Source organism: Musca autumnalis, unplaced genomic scaffold (genome assembly GCF_047663935.1).
Source record: "Musca autumnalis isolate F117 unplaced genomic scaffold, ASM4766393v1 scaffold_3, whole genome shotgun sequence".
In the NCBI taxonomy this organism is placed as follows: domain Eukaryota; kingdom Metazoa; phylum Arthropoda; class Insecta; order Diptera; family Muscidae; genus Musca; species Musca autumnalis.
Window position 1 is genome coordinate 46,665,292 of NW_027411866.1, and position 19,936 is coordinate 46,685,227.

Consider the following 19,936-nt stretch of genomic DNA (forward strand, 5'->3'; position numbering starts at 1 on the left):
CCACTATTCGTAATTGCTGTCAATCCAGAATAGTTTCAGGCACTCTTGACTGTTGCCCGAATTACCGACAGAGTCCGGATACTACAACGCAGGGTTATCAAGTCGAACAATAAGAAATAGCAAAAAATTACACGTTACGCCTGAAGAAAGTTTTTATGGATTCTGAAACTACAATGTTCATAGATGAGAAAGCTAAAAAAAAAAAACAAAAAAAAAAAAAAAACAAATCAAACAAATTTTTAAATAAAGTGCGGTCACAGGTCACATTTTTAGGTTTACAGGATTTTGCTTGGAAAACACAAGCCCTATCGAAATGGGACCAAAGAAAATGTTGTAGATAATTTTTCAGTAACATTTTGATAGGGCTTGCGGTTTCCAAGCAAAAAATCCCTCCGGCGATTTTTTTGTTTTTGATTTTTCTTATCTATGACCATTGTAGTTTCAGAATCTGCAAAAACTTCTCAGTCGTCAGCTCCTTTCATTTAAAGTTAGTTCAGGCGCGCCGTGACTATCATATCTATCTACTAAGACATGTAGCGATTCCCGTCCCTGTTTTCCACCTAACCTACTGCCCACGTTTGGCAACGTTGATTGAAAGATATTAAGTACACATGAAGAAAGTATCTTATTGGAGTAAATAAAGTGTCTTTCTAAAGCACAAACATTAGAGATTTATTCCTCTATTTGGCCAGCCTACGATTTCTGTACTGTCCAGTATTCCGGATCCATGAGTTGAGCTCTGAAATTGAAAAGATCAGTTTTTAAAATTGAGAAATCGGAAACTTAATTACTATTTGATTTTCCTACCTCATCTCCGAAACCTTGTTTCTAAATTGCAAACTTAACTCTGCCAATTCCCCAGCATTGCCGCCAAATTCCTTGGGGAGTATGTCACGTGGTATGGTTTCATACAGGCTATCCAACCCTTGGGTATGACATTTAATCTGTTGAAATGTATATAAAATATAAACTATTAATCAATATGGGGCTTGTAAGCATTTCACGATCCGCAACCTACCATTTCATATAAAGCCTTGCTCATAAATGGTTTCAGAAATGCTACAATTTTATTAATGTAAGAAGGACAATTGATCAAATGGATGGCTTGCATACGATCGGGATAAGCTTGATAGAGATATTTGAAGAGGACATTCATAGTGCTGATTGTAAAGGCTGTAACATGCTTCATGGTAACGCCTTGCATATCAACAATAATAATTTCGCCTTGGGATAATTTGGCATTATTATTATCCACTATCACATTCGGCTGTACAAAATGGCAATCTGCGATCATGACATAGGTTTTAATGTCTTCAGTAAAATGTATCTGTAATTAAGTGAGTTTGAAATTATTTTAAATATTCCATTTGAGTTCAGCAGCTGCTTACCAATTTAGTATCTAAATTATAGAATTGTATGCAGGTTATATGATAATTCTCTGGAGTCAGTTGGCCTAGGGGGACAATGTGCCTGTGGAAGATAATAAAATGTAGTTGTTAATGCAGACATACATATTTTGAAATATTTGCATATCGGACATTTATTACTTACAAATATTTGTACATATTTTCTGTATCCACATCAGTTGGATCTCGATTTATAAAAATACGTGGATTTTTATGGCGAAGCGAGTAATGAATTTCCACCAATTTCTTAGTTTCTTCAATATCTTTGGATGATTGTTGATAAAAACGCCATAGCAAGGTACGATCTGAAAAGCGATATATACATTTGGGTTAGTTTAAAGACAAAAAGCTTTCATGTTTGAGATGTATCTTATGGATGTCGAATTCTATACATGGATAAAGTATAGCTGGAGACATAGGACTTAAGTTAGTATCAAACAAAGGTATCATACTTTACTTTGCACCTTACGTTACGTTTACGTTTTACTGGGATTAATTTAATTTGCTCTTGCCCCAATCGGCTGGAATAAATAAATAAAATACCAAAAATACATAAAATCTAGTGGTATGTTTTTATGATTGCTCACTAGACCATAAGGTCAATATTGTAAAACATTGTCAGACCTGTTGACCTGTTTATCGATACAGAGTCGGCGAAAAAGGGAACTGATGAAGTTGTTTGGTGACAACTGAAACTATAGTATTCCCTACCCTTCGCCCGCAACTAATCAATTTCATATCCACTTTAAAATATTTTGTTGTTATTCAAACAATTGAATTACAACAAAATATGGACTCAAGCTGAAATAAACACAAAGATGTAAAATTCTTCAGTCCAACAATAAAAAAACGCCAACAACAATAATAGGCATCAGCACGGCCTTGTTGACCAATGCGTAATGCAAAAACAACTTTCTTGTTGTTTTTACCCCCGCTTATTGAAGCAACACTCCTATGTTCGTATTCTTTGCGAAGCAAAGACGACATAAAAACAGTGGTGGATATGAAATTCTTTAGTTCGACTCAAATTGTAGGGTAAACAGCTTTAGGGCCATACAGCAAATTTCTCATTTTATTTAATTTGCTAGATGGCTTTATTGACCTGTTTATCGATACAGAGTCGGCGAAAAAGGGAACTGATGAAGTTGTTTGGTGACAACTGAAACTATAGTATTCCCTACCCTTCGCCCGCAACTAATCAATTTCATATCCACTTTAAAATATTTTGTTGTTATTCAAACAATTGAATTACAACAAAATATGGACTCAAGCTGAAATAAACACAAAGATGTAAAATTCTTCAGTCCAACAATAAAAAAACGCCAACAACATTGTCAGAATATTTCATCTTTTGAACTTAAATTCTGCATATAATTTTGGATTTGTGGTCCACAATTCTCGGTCAAGCAATTTTTGTTCGCTGGGAAACCCAAATACCAAATTATAGCCAATTTAGAACGAAAATATAGATAACAACTTCAAAATATATATAACGGCCAGGATGAACTTGTTATACCCTCCACCACGAGTTGTATTACTGTATAATGGAACAATTAGTTTCCTTTCGTTTATGAAGAAGACTAAATACTAAATTTCAGCAAGTTCGGTAAAACAATGTGACGAACCTTCCATGGCACAGTGTGTCCAAATTCAATATTTTGTGCCAAAAATGCAAAAACAAATTGTTGAAAATTCCCAAAAATTTTACGTGAAGGGATAGAAAACATGCCAGCTAAGAGAAAAAAACGAACATTTCGTTGGTTGTACTGTTATAATTGAACTAACGGTACCTATGACATAACATTATCTTCGTTAAAACAAGTATTAAAAATCGCAAGGAATTCGTCGATTTTGTGTGGACCATATTATAACGAGTTTTTGGAATTTTTTAATGGTTCTTTTGGCTATCCGACAATACGAAACCTGACGTATAAAATTGTGCTGAGAAGTAAATTTATTTGCGTTCCTCTTCTGTATAATAACCTGATTTGTTTTGAACATACATACGTGTATATGTTTAATAAGTTCTTTTTTAATGGGATATAACTAAAAAGTTACACGGCGTTCCACTGTTGTAATGGTACCCAAATATAGAGGAGCTCTCTCACTATCAATTTTTCAATAGAGAAATTGCGACCAAATGCGACGCCGAGAAATAGGCCCTTTATAACGTTACCACCCGATCTTACGTGTTTTGAGGATTTTACCTACAATAATCAAACTAAACTAAAAATTTAAATATAACGTTTTCTACGACTAAACTATCTCCTTACTAAAAATTGTATATATATGTCCACGTTTTGATGTAGCTCCCATATAAGGGTACCGCCTGATTTCAGGTATTTTAGGGTTTTTAAATACATTTTCGGAACGAAGTTGCTACAATTTTGCATTTGGGGTTCCTAGTGATCAAAAAACTTGCACACACAATATTGTGGGCATAGGTCCACTTTATGATATAACTCTTATATAACGGTACCCCTGATTTTTGGTATTTTGGACTTCAAAGATACATTTTCCGACCGAATTATATATAATTTGCTAATATTTAACAAAATGAAATAACGAAAATAATTTCACTGTTGACAGCATGTCATTATTTTATTTACGGCAATAGTGACGTTGACATTCATTGAAAATAGCGCTTATTTGGTGATGATAATGTTACCATCAGTTTATAGGCCTGTTCGACACCTTCGCAAGTACAAAGTATTTGCAAGTTCTTGCAAGAACTTGCAAGTTCTTCTCAGTTCTCTTTTACTGAACAAGTTTGTTATCGAACAGCATTTTGTAAAAGTTTGTACAAATTTGTTCAGAGCCGGTTCAGAAAAGAAATGGGACTACTAATAGATATGGCGAAAGCAAATTCTGGAAATACGAATGAAACAAAACGGAAACTGTCAAAGAAGCCCAAAAACATCCAATATAACGGGTGTAAGTGTGGAATTAATAACGAGATTTCGTGTTATTTTGGGATGTTTGATGTCTGGTAAATCAATACGTTCAGACAAATTTGATAAATACACACAAGAAGCGTGTAAAGTTTATTTAGAAAATTATAGTTGGTATAATATGCCAGCCACTGTCCATAAGGTATGATTTCATGGAAAAGCTATAATAGAAGCATGTATACTTCCTATTGGGCAACTATCAGAGGAGGCACAAGAGTCGCGACATAAGGATACACGGAAATAACGCCAGAACTTTACGCGCATGATTTCAAGAAAGGCCACAAACGAAGACTTGGTCCTTCAACTTTTGATATAGTCTGACCCGTTTATTTGTAGTTTAAGAAAAAACTCAACTAAAAAACATCATTTAAACAGTGACATATTACCATTTTTACGCTAAATATTCATCAATGGATTTAATTTGTTCTATTTTGTTATAGTTTACATATTAAATGAATTATTTTATGTTGTTAAAACACAAGTCCGTATTTGCGAATACATCGTTTTATATTTCTATATCTCCAAAACGTTTTCTAAATTACTCTAAGAAATTATCAATTCATATTTAAATATATCTATATTACGCTAAAAATTAAAATTTCGAAAAAAAACATTTTTTATTCAATAAAATTCTATAGAAGACGTTGACCGAATAGCTTGTAACTACATGGAATAAAAGATATATGTCTGATAAACATCTCCACCAAATTTCATAGCTATCTTTATCCGTTTAGAAAATATAGATTTTTGACACAAAAAACCCATTTTGGACACACTGTGCATGGGGGCTATATCAAAATATCGATCTATACCTAAAAATTGTTGGTGGAAAGTTTTATACCCCCCACAAAGACTAAGTTCTAAATATCAGCCATTTCGGTGGATTGCTGTGGCCATAACCTTAAAAATACTGAAAATCGGGAGGTACCGTTCTATGGGGTCTATATGAGGGCAACGAAGACTAAATACCAATTTTCAGTAAATAAGGGCCATTTCGGTGTGACAATGAGGCTAAAACCTTCATAATACCAAAAATCGGGTGGTATCGTTCTATGGGGGCAATATAAAGGCGTGGACCTATACCGACAAATTTCTGGGGGAAAGTTTTATACCCCCAACGAATAGTAAGTACCAAATTTCAGTCATTTCGGTGTTCAAAATACCGAAAATCGGGTGTTGCCGTTCTATGGGGGCTATATCAAAACATGGACCGATATAGCCCATTTGCAATACCAAACATCCTAGGAATTATAGAAACTTCTATATCAAAATTGCGAGCTGTATCTTGATTTCAACAGACGAACGGTCAGACGGACATTTTTATATCGACTAAGAATTTTACCCTTATCAAGAATATATGGCAAAAACCAAAATTCCTTTGCAATTCCATTTGAAAAAAAAAATTAAAAACATTTTTTGCAAGCACATCTCCGATTTTTGGTATAGAGGTTAAGGAAAAAAATCTGGTTTCAAATCTGGTCGCGTTCACGAAATTGGCCGATGCGCGCAAATGTTTTATCGGTTTTTATCCTCTTATAAAGAAAAAATTATTTAAAATTTTTTATTTGTTGTATTGAGAAAATGTAAGCATATATGAGTAACATCATTTGATATTCATCCGTAGATGCACCATAATTTCTAAGATTTGAAAATAAAAAAAAAAAAATATATATATATATATATATATATCTTGGAACAAATCTAAATTATTCTACCTCAGAGTCCGTACAAACCTTTAACAAATAAATTAAAAATATCTACAGAATCTAGACAATTCATAGAAACGTATGAAACCGAATTTGTAGAGATTGGGTATATAAATTGCATACTATAGCAACAACAAAAGAGAAAAAAACTTATTGTTAAAATATTACTTCAAATATATTTTTTTTTGTTCGATTAGAAAAATTATTTGGAAGTTCTCCAACTAAATTACAATAATGAATGTATACTGCTAAAACTTCATCAAGAAATATTGTTTACCATCGCGAGAGTTTAACTGCTTACTGTGATAACTTATAAGGATAGGAAATTAAGAGTAATATTGAAATTACAATCATTCGAAAAATATGAAAATTAAAAAGCCTGTTATTCGTGAATTAGTTAAAGTCGGTTGATGCGCATCCGATTTTGGATACAGCGAATCAATCTCTTTCAATATCTATGCATATTTCGATGTTTCACTCCGCGGCCAACGTGTGCCGCCAGTTGTATCACACAATGCAAAAAAACTTAATGTGGGTAAAATGCTACAAGAACCGCGGATGTGCCTCCACATTCTATTTTGCGTAAGGTACCCATATTACTCGCGTATCTTTGTAATAAATGGCGCGCGTTTTCGCAAATATTATAATCTCGTATAAAGGATTCCATTTATTTAAAAAATTTTAAAGAAAATCGCCACGCGGATTTGTCAAAATATATTTTTTGCTGATTTTCTTATTATCAAGGTATCTTTTTCCGCGGTTTTAGTGGATAGATTCGATCGCGGAAGGGTTCATTAGATACGGGGTTCAAAGGAAATTGAATGACACTTGTAAATTTTACACTCAAAAAATAGATTTTTAAAAAAATTCACGCATCATATTTTGGCCTTTCGACTCCAATTACTAGGACGACGTAAAATCACGAGCTCTACAATAATGTTATGAGTATTGAATATTATCCTGTTGCGCGTCTGGATTATAAAAAAAATTCAAAAAACCCCCGAAATTCAAAATGTCAGCATAAATTTTAGGTGGATGCGGTGGATACATAGAAAAATCATACACTAATATCAGGTTGCACATGGAGTATTCTTCGAGTCTTTCATTGGGCATAGGTCTATAAAATGTAAGGTTAAGCCAGAAATCGGAAGGGAACATACAAAAACTTGTTGGCTTCAACCCATTTCTACCCATTTTTCTACATTAATGGCAACGCAGCTTCCACGAAAATTAATGTTAATGGTCGACATTATAGGATCCCTCCTAAAACACTTCATTTTAAAGAATTTCAGTCATATTATATAGAATATATTAATAGTTCGCGAATTCTGAATGGGTGAAACTCGGATTCATCGATTGCAAAACATTTTTGGTTTTTACCATATATACTTTATAGGGTCTCCGATGAATATTTCGATGTGTTACAAACTGATTCACAAATTTTATTATAGCCTCCATTTGGTGGAGGTATGAAAATTTTTAATAAAAGTTGTTAGCCGTGTTGTTATCGGTAGGACTTAGCTACAGCCTTATTTTGGTTGCTAACTTTCCGACTAATTTCGTTAGTTACCGAAATTATAGGCATTTTAATTTTAACAATTTTAGTCGGTAACCAGAAAATGCATTAGCGAGCCCCATTACTGAGAAGCTTAAATGCCAAATTACATCAAATTTGAGCCGAATATTTCGATAAAAATTCAAAATATCTGAGATGAGGTGTTGCGGTGATATGGGGGCTATTCCAAAAATTATGAGCATAGGTCCAGCCCATAATTTTTGGTGGAAAAATTTATTGGCCCCTGGGAACTCTAAATACCTAAAATTGGCGATTTTCTTCTATTATCCTTCACCCGCTGTGAAGCATAGGGCCTGAATTCTAAAACGTGGACCTTGTCAACAATTTTTAGCGGAGAGATTTTTGGAACACTGAAATCAGGTGGTGCCGGGTATTCCAAAATGAAGATCACAATTTTTGGTCGAAAAATTTCTTCTAAATGTGAAAGTACATACAAATTGGACAAAAAGGGTTGATACAACCTTCAAAATACATGAAATCAAGTGGTACCCTTTATATGGGGGCTATCCAAAACGTGGACCTATGACCAACATTTTTTGTATAAAAATTTCTTGGCAACTGGGGCTTCTAAATGCCAAAGTACATCCAAGTTGTACGGAAAATGTTGACAAAACTTCAAAAAACCTGAAATCGGGTGGTACCGACTTCAATTTGTCTGGATTCTGGAGTGATTACCACAGACGTACGATAAGACGTACCGATTGCAGCTCCTTGACAATTTCCAAAGTTATCTTCCTCTTCCGTAAAATCCTAAATTTATTTACATAAAGCCAAAAGATAGACGTGACATTGTATTTTGAGTGGATATTGTAGCTTTTTACTCAAGATGTTAACAGGTCGAAGATTATTTTATTCTTTGACGGGGATTTGATCTTCTGTGTCGCCTGCGAAGAAGTATTAAAGGCAATTCAAATTCGAAGATGGGCTATATCGTCATGTTGTGATATAGCCTCTATATAAGGTTCCATCCAATTTAATTTTTTGTGACGTTTTTAGCTACATTTTCAGACCGAATTAGCTGAAATCTGGCATACGGGGTTTGGTTAGTGGTAAAAACTTCTCCACTAAAAATGTTAAACAAAAGTGCATACCCCCATTTAACGGTACTATCCGATTGCAGTAATTTGGAGGACCTTTTATCAGTCTAAATTTGCTGTAATTTGAAATTTAGCTTTAAAAAAATACTGCCTGTTTATGTATTTCGAATCGAAAATGTGTGCGCACGAAACATACCCAAACATACAGCCTGTTCATGTATGTCGACCGAAAAGTTCTTTGCGCTTCGGAAGTGGAAAAAAATCATTTTCTGTTCATGTAAACGCCTTCGAAACGAAAATCTATGCGACCGACAAGCCATACGAAATAACACGTAAACGTACGCTTTTCCTGTAAATTTGGGTTTATGTATTTTGAAAGGGCTGTCCCTTGTAGAAAGAGAATGTCAAAATCACTCACTTGCTTTGTAGCTGCCGAGTAGAACATAAACTCGCGAATAACACCGAAAATCTTAAAACAAATTTATGCAACACATTCTTGAAAGAAAATAAAATTTTTATAGACCTGTTTTAATAGCGGCTTCATTATTTTGAAGAAATCAATAAAATAAAATAATTCAAAATACTGACACATTTTATTTTTCAAACAAAACGAATCACACATATTCCAATGTTTGTATGTGTATATGTGGATTTTGTTTTCATTTCTCATTCGGCTCTCATTTATGGAACATAGTTGTACAAATGTACATTCAAATTAGTAGTATTTCGCATAGGATACGTAAAGGCAGACGCACGATAGTTTGCGAAATACATGAATGCATTTTTCGACGGAAGTGAGTGACTGTTTTCCCTTCGTACAGGTTTCCGTGCGACATACATGAACAGGCGGTTAAGCTTTAGAAATATTATTTCCTTTGGTTTTGCCTCAAAACAAAAAACAAATTTGAAAAAACACAATCAAATTTGGTAGTGTTTCTTACGTATTCTTTTTCTTATCGACATACATACATAAACATAAATTAAAAATTAATTAAAAATTCTGGGCATAGGTCCTTGTTTTGGTATAGCCTCCATAAACCGATACAACCCAATTACAGGTGATTTTAAGTTTTTATCTACATTTTCGGTCTGAATCGGGTGTAAAATATCATAAAGAGTCCGTAGTGATCAGAAAACGTTTCCGCCAAAAGTTGTGGACATAGGTCCACGATCGATTTAAGGTCTTTGGATATCATTTGACACAACCTTCAAAGTATTAAAAAACTTCTACCCCAAAAATTGTGGAGATAAGACCATGTTTTGGTATGGGCTCGTATAACGGTAACAACGATTTCAAGATTACATTTTCGAGCAAAATTTGATGTCATACGATTGATGCACGACAACTTTCTGGTCTACAATGAAAACGCGAATATTTACCATCAAAATAGTTTTATTGTTTTCTTAAGTAGTCTTCAGTAGTGCGATTCTGTAACTTTTTTTAATAACGAACCGACATCGGTAGTTAACGAAAATATTCGGTTGAGTTAACGAATGTGCTATCCTGTAACTTTATGTTAACGATTGTAGAAATCGTTAGCACATACCGACGAATATCGATAGAAAGACAAATTGTCAAATATTATATTTTAATATTTGTTAATGTATTTTTAATTTGAAAATATAGTTTTTCGTAACTACAGAAGATAAAACGCGTAAAGGACGAAAAATATCTGTTTTTGGAAGGAATGTGCCTACAATAAGTGACTGCGAGTGTCCCACCAATGCGTAACCCAAGGGTAACATCAAGTTCTAAAAGTCAAGTTTATATGTATGTAAGTACTTCAAGGAGGTAAAAGACCAATGCAAACATTTCATAGATTTTGGTGGTTTTTATTCCAGAAAATTAATAAACATGTCTCCACGCAATGTATCCACAAGGCAAAACATAGAATATCTCCAGTTTATGTGTTTGAAGTGGACAGGACCTTGTCTTATAGACCAAAAATGTGCCTGCAATCTAAGGAACAGAAGCTGCAGTATATATGTTTTCCATACAATTATATGTTCAATGCATTACTGGCAAAAATATTTAATAAATGTATGTAATCAAGGTCATTCGAGACAGTGGATTGCATTTCTATGCAGAAATATGTGTGTGTGATTTAACAATTATAAATATCATAAAATCGGCTGTTGTATTTTCGTTGATACAGGTTACCGTCATTTGAGTTTATATATTCACATATTCAATTATTTCATTAAATAGAATCTCTCATAGCCGTGGGTATGAAAAGTTCGGAAATCCGATTTTATATGCCATTTTTAACAATTTGATTGTTAGTGATGCTGAGTTTAGATCAATAAGATTACCACAGAAAGAAGTAGATTATAGGAATACTATACAATTCTGGCCTTAATACGGCATTAAAGCCAACGAAAGCCTCCTAGAATGATAGCGTTAAGGGCATTGGCATAGGTCTTACATAGCAGTACCACACTTGAGTTCTTTTGAATTAGCTAAATTGTAAAACACTTTAGTAAATAAACAAAGAAAGCGCAGCCTTCATATGTAGGGTAGCATGGGGCAGCTTCGCCACAGTTGCGCCTTCACCAGCGCCGATTTAATTGATGCTACACAAAGATCGTCCAAGGGAATGAAAAGATCTACAACTTTCTCCTTGGTGATCTTTATGCAGCTTCAATAAAATCGGCGCTGGCAAAATCACAACAGTGGCGAAGCGGAACCATGTTATGACGATTTTTCTCAATAAAGCGAAATTTACCTTGTGTACCCTCCTTATTAACTTAACATATGTTCATAAAAAACGCCGTATTTAACAGAAATCAACCAAATATTGCAATAATGTACTGTCGTTAAAATTTAACGACTACTTTTTTTTGGTTGTTAACTTAACAATAATTTTCGGTAATTAACGACAAAATTTACCGACAAAAATCGTTAAAATTGGTTACAGAATACCACTTACCGAAAATTATCGTTAACTACCGACATTCGTCGTTAATTCTGTCGTTAAGGAGTTACAGAATCGCACTACAGGATGATTTATACACAATTTCATGCGCTCAAACCAATTGTTGAAGCACTTTTGACACTCCGATTGAGACACCTCCAAAACATGGTTTTGAACGCTTTAACAGCATCTTCTGGCGACGAAAATCATTGAACACGCATTTTTTTATATGATGTCATTGGGTTCCAAGTTGGCCATCAATTCCACGTTTTGTCAAAAAGGTGCTGGTTTAAAACGATGTGTGAGAGTTCGCATTGTCATGTTGCACAACGATTCGCCTTCTCTTGTTCGTTTTTCGAATTTCTCAAGAGACATCAGTAGTGCGATTCTGTAACTTTTTTTAATAACGAACCGACATCGGTAGTTAACGAAAATATTCGGTTGAGTTAACGAATGTGCTATTCTGTAACTTTATGTTAACGATTGTAGAAATCGTTAACTCATACCGACGAAAATCGATAGGAAGGAAATGTCAAATATTATATTTTAATATTTATTAAAATAGATTTTGAAGCTGAAAACATTATTTCGTCGCGAGTAAAAAACATAAAACGTTTAAGAAGGAAAAAATTCAGATCATTGAAGGAATTTGGCTCAAATGTGTGTCTTTTGGATGAATACGGATGCCAGTAAAGAAGGATTTCTTAAGATGTTGTTATTGTGTGTGTGATTTAAAAGTAATAAAAGTGATAAAACCATCATTAATCTTTTTTAAAAGCGCAGTTGTTTTTTTTTAATTAAAAGTTGGGATCATATTTTGGGTTGTGGCGCTCTGTATGGAAATTCAGCTTTGATATTTGACATGACTTAAGCCCCTTCAGTGATCGTGGATCCACGTTACCGTCATTTGAGTTTATATATTCACATATTCAATTCACGCCCACATTAAATGAAATTTCTCATAGCGGAGAGTATGAAAAGTTCGAAAATCCAAGCTTATACGCCATTTTTAGCATTCTGATTGTTAGTGATGCTGAGTTAAAATCTATAAGGTTATCACAGAACAAAGTAAGTTATAGTAATACTATTCACGTGTTGGCCTCAATGCTAAATTAAAGCCAACGAAAGCCACCTAGAAAGATAGTGTTACGGACATTGGTATAGGTCTTACATAGCAGTACCACACTTGAGTTCTTTTGAAGCATTAGCTAACGTTTTTCCTCTTTAGTAAGTAAAACAAAGGTTAGCGTAGTCTTCATATGTAGGGTAGCATGGGGCAGCTTCGCTACTGTTGTGCTTTCGCCAGCGCCGATTTTATTGAAACTGCATAAAGATCATCAAAGTTCTCTTTGATCTTCGATTAACTCATAAATTTCCTTTAGACCACCTTCATGTAGCATCAATTAAATCGGCGTTGGCGAAGGCGCAACAGTAGCGAAGCTGCCCCATGCTACCCTACGTATGAAGACTGTGCTAACCGTCTTCATACGTAGGGTAGGATCAAAGAGAACTTTGATGATCTTTATGCAGTTTCAATAAAATCGGCGCTGGCGAAAGCACAACAGTGGCGAAGCTGACCCATGTTATCATACATAGTTAACCCTTATGTAAACGTTTTAAGAAGATTTTTCTCAATAAGGCAGAATTTACCTTGTGTACACTCCTCATTAACATAACATATGCTCATATAAAAACGCCGTTTTTAAAAGAAATCAACAAAATATTGCAATAATGTACTGTCGTTAAGACTTAACAACAACTTTTTTTTGGTTGTTAACTTAACAATAATTTTCGGTAATTAACGACAAAATTTACCGACAAAAATTGTTAAAATTGGTATACAGAATAGCACTTACCGAAAATTATCGTTAACTACCGACATTCGTCGTTAATTCTGTCGTTAAGGAGTTACAGAATCGCACTACAGGCAACCAAATTGTAATGTCCCATTCAGAATTACCCGCCCTACGTCCTTCAAGCCGTATAGTGGCCATAAGGTTAGTTTAGCGGAAGAAACAGGCGACCATTTGCTTCGAAGAGCTTCTTCCATGAACAACTTTCTTTGGGCTTGGCTCATCTTCGAAGACCCCCACGCACAATGTGGCCAAATTCAATATTTTGTGCCAAAAATGCAAAAAAAATTTTTTCGAAAATTCCCAAAATTTTTACAAGTTTTTGCTGAAACAAAAACCCAAAAACGCAAGGAAATTCGCAGATTTTATATGGATCATATTATCACGAGTTATTGGAATTTTTTAATTGTTCTTTTTACTATCTGATAGTATGAAGCCTAACGTATGAAAATGTGTTTAGAAGTAATTGTATTTGCATTACAGCTTTATAAAGTAACCTATAGGCCTATTCTGTAATTTTTTTCCGACAATCGACAACGTTGTCGACACTAAAAATTGTTTGCAGTAACGATTGTGCTATTCTGTAAAAATGTAGACAAATTGACGAAAACTTAAAATAGGTTTGAGGTCGCTAGAAATTCATCGAAAAAGGAGAAGCTGTTTCAGTCTTTTGTTTTTGAAAACAAAAGGCACATGTTTTTTAGGGCTCAATTTTTTCAAATTTAGCAAAATACCACACATATTAAAAAATGTTGGTCTGCCTCTGTAAGTGGCGTTTTAGTGTGCGGCACGTCGTTCGGACTTGGATGAGGGTACATGTCCTTGATATGAAGAAGTTTTTATGAGAAATAGTTTTTTCGGAATATATTTTTCTCAAAAAATATATATCCCTAATATACATGGAAAATAGAAACAAATATATAAAATGTCGTACGGAATTTGACACTAACATTACATACCAGTTCAGTCAGCTGGGTATTGCTGTTACCTTATATTGTTCTACCATGTGTTGTTTCTATAACGACATTTTTAACAAAAGTTGTTAAAATTTGTTTACAGAATATGAAGGTTGTTAATTATGTTGCTAAAATGAGTGAGTCAGAAATTTACCTATGATAATGAACCGATTTAGCTAAAAATTTAAATATACTATTTTATATGAGTAAAATATCTCCTTACCAAAATTTGTCAATATAGGTCACTGTGCCACGGTCGATTGCTGTTTTGTTTTGGGCTAATACACATAGATTCGCCGTCAGCGACGATCTTATATTTATTCACAATTTCTTTGTACCAAACTATGCTGGATCTAACGAGAAATCCCCATTTTTTATACCCTCAGCATTTATGCTAACGAGGGTATATACACTTTCATATGGGCAAAATGTGCCTCATCGAAATAATGGTTTTAGACCCCAAGTATGTTTGGACGAAATGTGTTTCAGACAATTTGGAGTCGATTGAGCAATATCCGTCCGTCTGTCTGGCTGGAGCGCACGATAACTCTCGAACGGATGAACCCATTCGATCCAAAATTTGGCTTTCGTAATATTTTGTCCAAACTTAGTTTAAGTTCAAAGATGGGCTATATCGGTCCACTCCTTCCGGTACCTCCCCCACAAAAGTTCGAAAATGTTCGGAAAATTTGAGCTCACGATAACTCTTGAAGGAAGTAACCGATTTGACCCATACTTTGCACATCGTGAAATTTCTACTCAACTTAGATGAGGTTCCAAAATGGACTCAATCGGCCCACTCCTTCGGGTACCTCCCACACAAATTTTCGGATAAGTTCAGATTAGGACCTGCTCTCGTATCGCTTTGATTTTTGTTGCAACGACTTGTATTCATTGCCCCCCATACTACGGTACAAGTTTCATCAGGGGCAAGTCCATACTTCCTGAGAAAATAGCCTGAAAGATGCAAAAAGCCCCTACAACACCGTGTGTAGTGGATGGAGCACAAGATAACTCTCGAACGGATCTGCCGATTCGGTCAAAAATTTGGCCTCCTAATATTTTGTCCAAACATAGTTTAAATTCGAAGATAAGCCATATCGGTCCACTCCTTCAGGTACCTCCCCCACAAAAGTTCAAAAATGTTCGGGAAAATTGTGCGCAACATAACTCTTGAAGGGAGTGACCGATGTAATCCATAGTTTGCACATCCTAATATATCTACCAGATATAGATCAGGTTCGAATATGGACTAAATTTGTCTACTCCTTCTGGTACCTCTCACACACAATTTCGGATAAGTTCACTTTAAGACCTGATCTCGAATCACTTTGATTTTTGTTGAATTTTGTTGCATTCGCTACCTCCATTACGACGGTAAAAGTTTTTTCAGGGGCAAGTCCATATTTCTTAAGAAAACAGCCCGAAAGGTGTAAAAAATCCCAATGTCACCATATGTGGCTGTCGGAGAGCACGATAACTCTCGAACTGTTCAACCGATTTGGTCCAACATTTGGTCTTCGTCAAATTATATCCAAACTTAGTTTCATGGGGCAATACCGGTCCACAACTTCCGGTACTTCTCCCCAATATTTAAAAAAATTTCACTAAAAATCTAGGACGATATAACTTGAATGGGGCAACCAATTTGGTCCAAACTTTGGATCTCCTAATATTTTGTCAAAATTTAGTTTAACTTCTAAAATGGCCCATATTGGTCCTCCCTAAAGGTACCTCTCCCACAAAAGTTCAACATTTGTGTCTTAGTGCAGTTAATTCCTAAACCACATTTTTGGCGGCAAGTTCAAATGTCCAAAAAGGGCCACAAAATTCTGAAGAGACCTTAAATACATTCGATCTGTCCGTAGGTGAAAGTTTCACTTCACATTGGCTGAGGGTATATATCTGTCGGCAAAGCCGACTGAGTTTCGAGGAATTTTCCTACAGGTCACCATTCCCATGTACATACATATTTATATATGTATATAAAATAGAAAAATGTTTGTACGTTTGTTTGCCTTAATAACTCAAAAACCGCTGTACAGATTTATCTGAAAACCGCTGGACAGATTTACCAACATCGCCTGAAAGTAACATAGGCTATATAAATTTTTGAAATTCCGCGGGAAACTTGAGATATAGCATCAGAATCAGAGGTACCTATAAAAAACGGCTAACCGATATAGTCTCCAGATTTTGTCAACATAAGCGGAAAGTAAGTACACGTCATCTCTTACCAAATAAGTCGAGTGGGGTCAAGGGGAGCAATCCTCCCCTTTGTGCTGCTAATATCAAATATCATCAATTTGAATCACTGTAAGATTAAAATGCTTTAAACTCATAAGAAGTTATTGTCAAACCAATCTGATGTGCCACGTGCAAAAAATCATGTAAGGAATTGGCGGGGGATGCAACCCCACAGTACCAAACTACAAAAAATAATATTTCTGCCTTATTATCTAGAATTAGCAAATGTCAATAATGATAAGGTAGGCGAGCAGTGGCATGGGGAAGGTACCACATAATGCATTTGTACATTTGGGGGTGTTGGCCTTTAGTGTACTGTAACTTCTTTAAGCGAATGAGCGGTGACAACTCCCTCAAGTGTAAGTAGCAGTTCAGCGGAGAAATAAAAATAAGTTATTTTCCTTATTGTGGTTACAAAAAAATGCGGCAGAGTTTATTCTTTCAACTTCTTGTCGTGATAAAGGTTCTGATACAAGTGAGGTAATTTGGTTTCGTTAGACATTTTCTTTTTTAGCATAAATAGCGAAACAAATTGAATTGAAATGAAAAAATGGTAGCCTTTTGCATACTGAGTGAAAGCTCTGTATGTCGAAGGTTACCATATGATAGTTTAAGTGGCAATTATATTTCAAAATTTACATTCAAAATATGTAACGGAAATTTATGTATTTCTTAGATAACTATCTTAAACTAGTATTATAAATAATATAATAATAATAAATATAATAAATTTAATATATCAGACTCACTTTATGTTCGAGAAATATCAACTTCGGTAAGGATCGATCTTATAGCAAAATATATGAAGTCGCGATAAATAAGGCGGGTAGCCCCAGGGGAAGTAATAAAGAACCCAAATATCAAATTTGGTACTTTACTACCATAGGAAAAAGTTTAAAATAATTTATAATTATCTTCATGGTTGAAGCACTCATACTTAGTGTCATTCCTACTGAAACGAATTTCTTTATAGGATAGATTAGCCTCAGGGAGATGTACATCTAATCTGACGAAATAGCCCACAAGTCTTTGATCTTGGTAAATGGAACCTGTAAATTAATGTATATTTGATCTTAGCCGGGGTTGCGATGCGCACCAGGTTCAGCTAGTGTATAATAAAACAGAACTGGCATAATACAAATAATATGCGGTTCTACGCACAGACAACATAACGGGTTCTTACCTTTGAACATTCATATCTCAGACAATTTTGTCCGATCGACTCGGAATTTTTTGCAATATATTCTATTCTACATATATTTTTTTTAATAAAATAATAAAACATTTCGATTTTTTAAAATTAGTTGAATTTTTTAAAGTATTACAAAATTCCGCTGCCCTTTTTTCAGCATGTATGTAAGTTTTCATCAATGCCTAGATATTTCATATTTTCATACAAAAATATTGGTCGCCGCAAGTACAAACCCCTTCACGGTGCACTTGAACTAACTTTAAATGAAAGGTGCTTACACCTGGGAAGTTTTTGCGGATTCTGGAACTACAATGTTCATAGGTGAAAAAATAAAAAATTCGCCGGAGCATTTTTTAAATAAATCGCGGTCAAAGTTCACATTTTAGGGTTTTTTTTTTGTTTTCACTTTTTGCTTAGAAGCAGCAAGTCTTATTGAAATCAGACTAAAAAGAATGCTGTAGCCGTGAAAATTCTCTACAAGACTGTTGAAATTCTGAAACAGCAATGTTCATAGATAAGAAAAATCCAAAAAACAAGAAAAAATCGCCTCAGGGATTTTTAAATAAATCGCGGTCAAAATTCACATTTTTAGGTTTTCGGGATTTTGCTTGGAAACGGCCAGTCCTACCGAAATGAGACTAAAGAAAATGTTATAGCTGTGAAAATTCTCTACAACATTTTCTTTAGTCTCATTTCAGGCGCACCGTTCCGTATAATGGTACCGCCCATTTCAGGTATTTTCAAGTTTTTAGCTGATTAATTAGCTAAAATTCGATAGTTGGGATTCCCAGTGATAATAGGATTTTTTTTTCCACATAAAATAGTGGACATTGGCACTTTCGTAAAAATAAATTAAACAAATTATTCCATATAAGTTTACCATAGTTTATGCTGGATAATCAGGTCATTCTGTTCTAGTTAGGAATAGAATATCAACAAATCGCCATAATTTTTCCCTGTCTAAACGCCGTGCGATTTTCAATTAAATTAAGAACAAACATTTCTGAACTATCTGACACCAAACGCGGTTTAGTCTTAGCTTTGTCTTCAATAACTCCTATTTAAAATCTTAATCATCCCAGATATTATAGAATGACAACTAATTACAGGCACATAATTTCTTTTTATTATTGTCTTTTACTTACAAATTTTATTCGGTAATTTCTTGTTTTCTTCAAACCATTGCTGTAGATCATCAATGGCTTTTTCGTCCTCAGCATTTCCGTAAGTAAAGGTTTTCATTATTTTGTTTATATGTTTTGGATTAACCGATTTTTAATACTTTCCGATTTGCATACAGACGTTGAACTAAATGTTAGTGTTTTCCAAAAATTTGATGTTATTGTATTATCAGAACAATAAATATGTGCAACCATTAGCCAAATTTAAAACGATAAGTGCAATCTCAAGTTGTTGATTGTTTAATCTTTAAATAACATTAAAATAACACAGTGCTGCGAAATGAAAGTTATTTATTAACAAATTAATTATGACTAAATTAAAAAAAAAAACTTGAGGTAATGGTATTATTCTTTCTTTAACAACGTTCCATTTAGTCAAAATCCCAAAAATTAAATTAGTAAATTATATAAATTAACAGCTTTAAGAAACTTATTTTTCTATACATATTTTATCAAGTTCATGTTGCTATATAATAAAATATTAATTGGTTGCTTCAGCACCATTCCAGTAATGTGGATCCATAAGATAGTTCCTGTGAATTATTAAACATAATATTAGTAATAAATATAAACACGTGAAGGATTACAATAAAGGTTTAAATCGGGGTAACCCCATGATGTATGCTAAACAAATAAATACGTAATAACTTTATTCCACAACCTGATGTAATCTTCAAACTTAAGCATAATGACGAGGGTCTTAAAAATACAATGATAAATTTTAGTTTAGCGTTAAAAATTTTCACGTACTTTACACTAGAAATCGAACTTATGGGCAATTTCGTAAATGATAACAAAAGCAAGTAAGAAAATGCTATAGTCGGACGGGGTCGACCATGTGATAACCTACACCTTTACCCCTGGGAATTAGCTTTCCACATATCCAAAATTTTTATGGAACAGATAAATTTATTGA

At 34.2% G+C, this 19,936-nt stretch overlaps 2 protein-coding genes across 4 annotated transcripts in view; both read right to left on the reverse strand.

Annotated features, from left to right (window-relative positions):
- Positions 1 to 693: 693 nt before the first annotated feature.
- On the reverse strand, positions 694 to 1,657 carry LOC141398163 (alpha-tocopherol transfer protein-like). Its single transcript, XM_073975396.1, has 5 exons — positions 1,552 to 1,657; positions 1,389 to 1,470; positions 1,019 to 1,327; positions 808 to 944; positions 694 to 739 (listed from the first exon to the last, which is right to left on the reverse strand). The coding sequence occupies exons 1-5, from the start codon at positions 1,563 to 1,565 to the stop codon at positions 694 to 696; spliced, it is 588 nt and encodes a 195-aa protein (XP_073831497.1). The 5' UTR covers positions 1,566 to 1,657.
- LOC141397806 (alpha-tocopherol transfer protein-like) overlaps positions 1,572 to 19,936 on the reverse strand; it is a 38,665-nt gene continuing 20,300 nt past the window's right edge. For 2 of the 3 annotated variants that reach the window (XM_073974542.1, XM_073974541.1), the window contains one exon: positions 19,451 to 19,553. In XM_073974542.1, the coding sequence (XP_073830643.1) occupies positions 19,502 to 19,553 (52 nt within the window). In that variant the 3' untranslated portion in view covers positions 19,451 to 19,501. Of the gene's footprint in view, positions 1,712 to 19,450; positions 19,554 to 19,936 lie in introns of those variants that run through there. The other variant, XM_073974543.1, reaches the window with a different exon arrangement.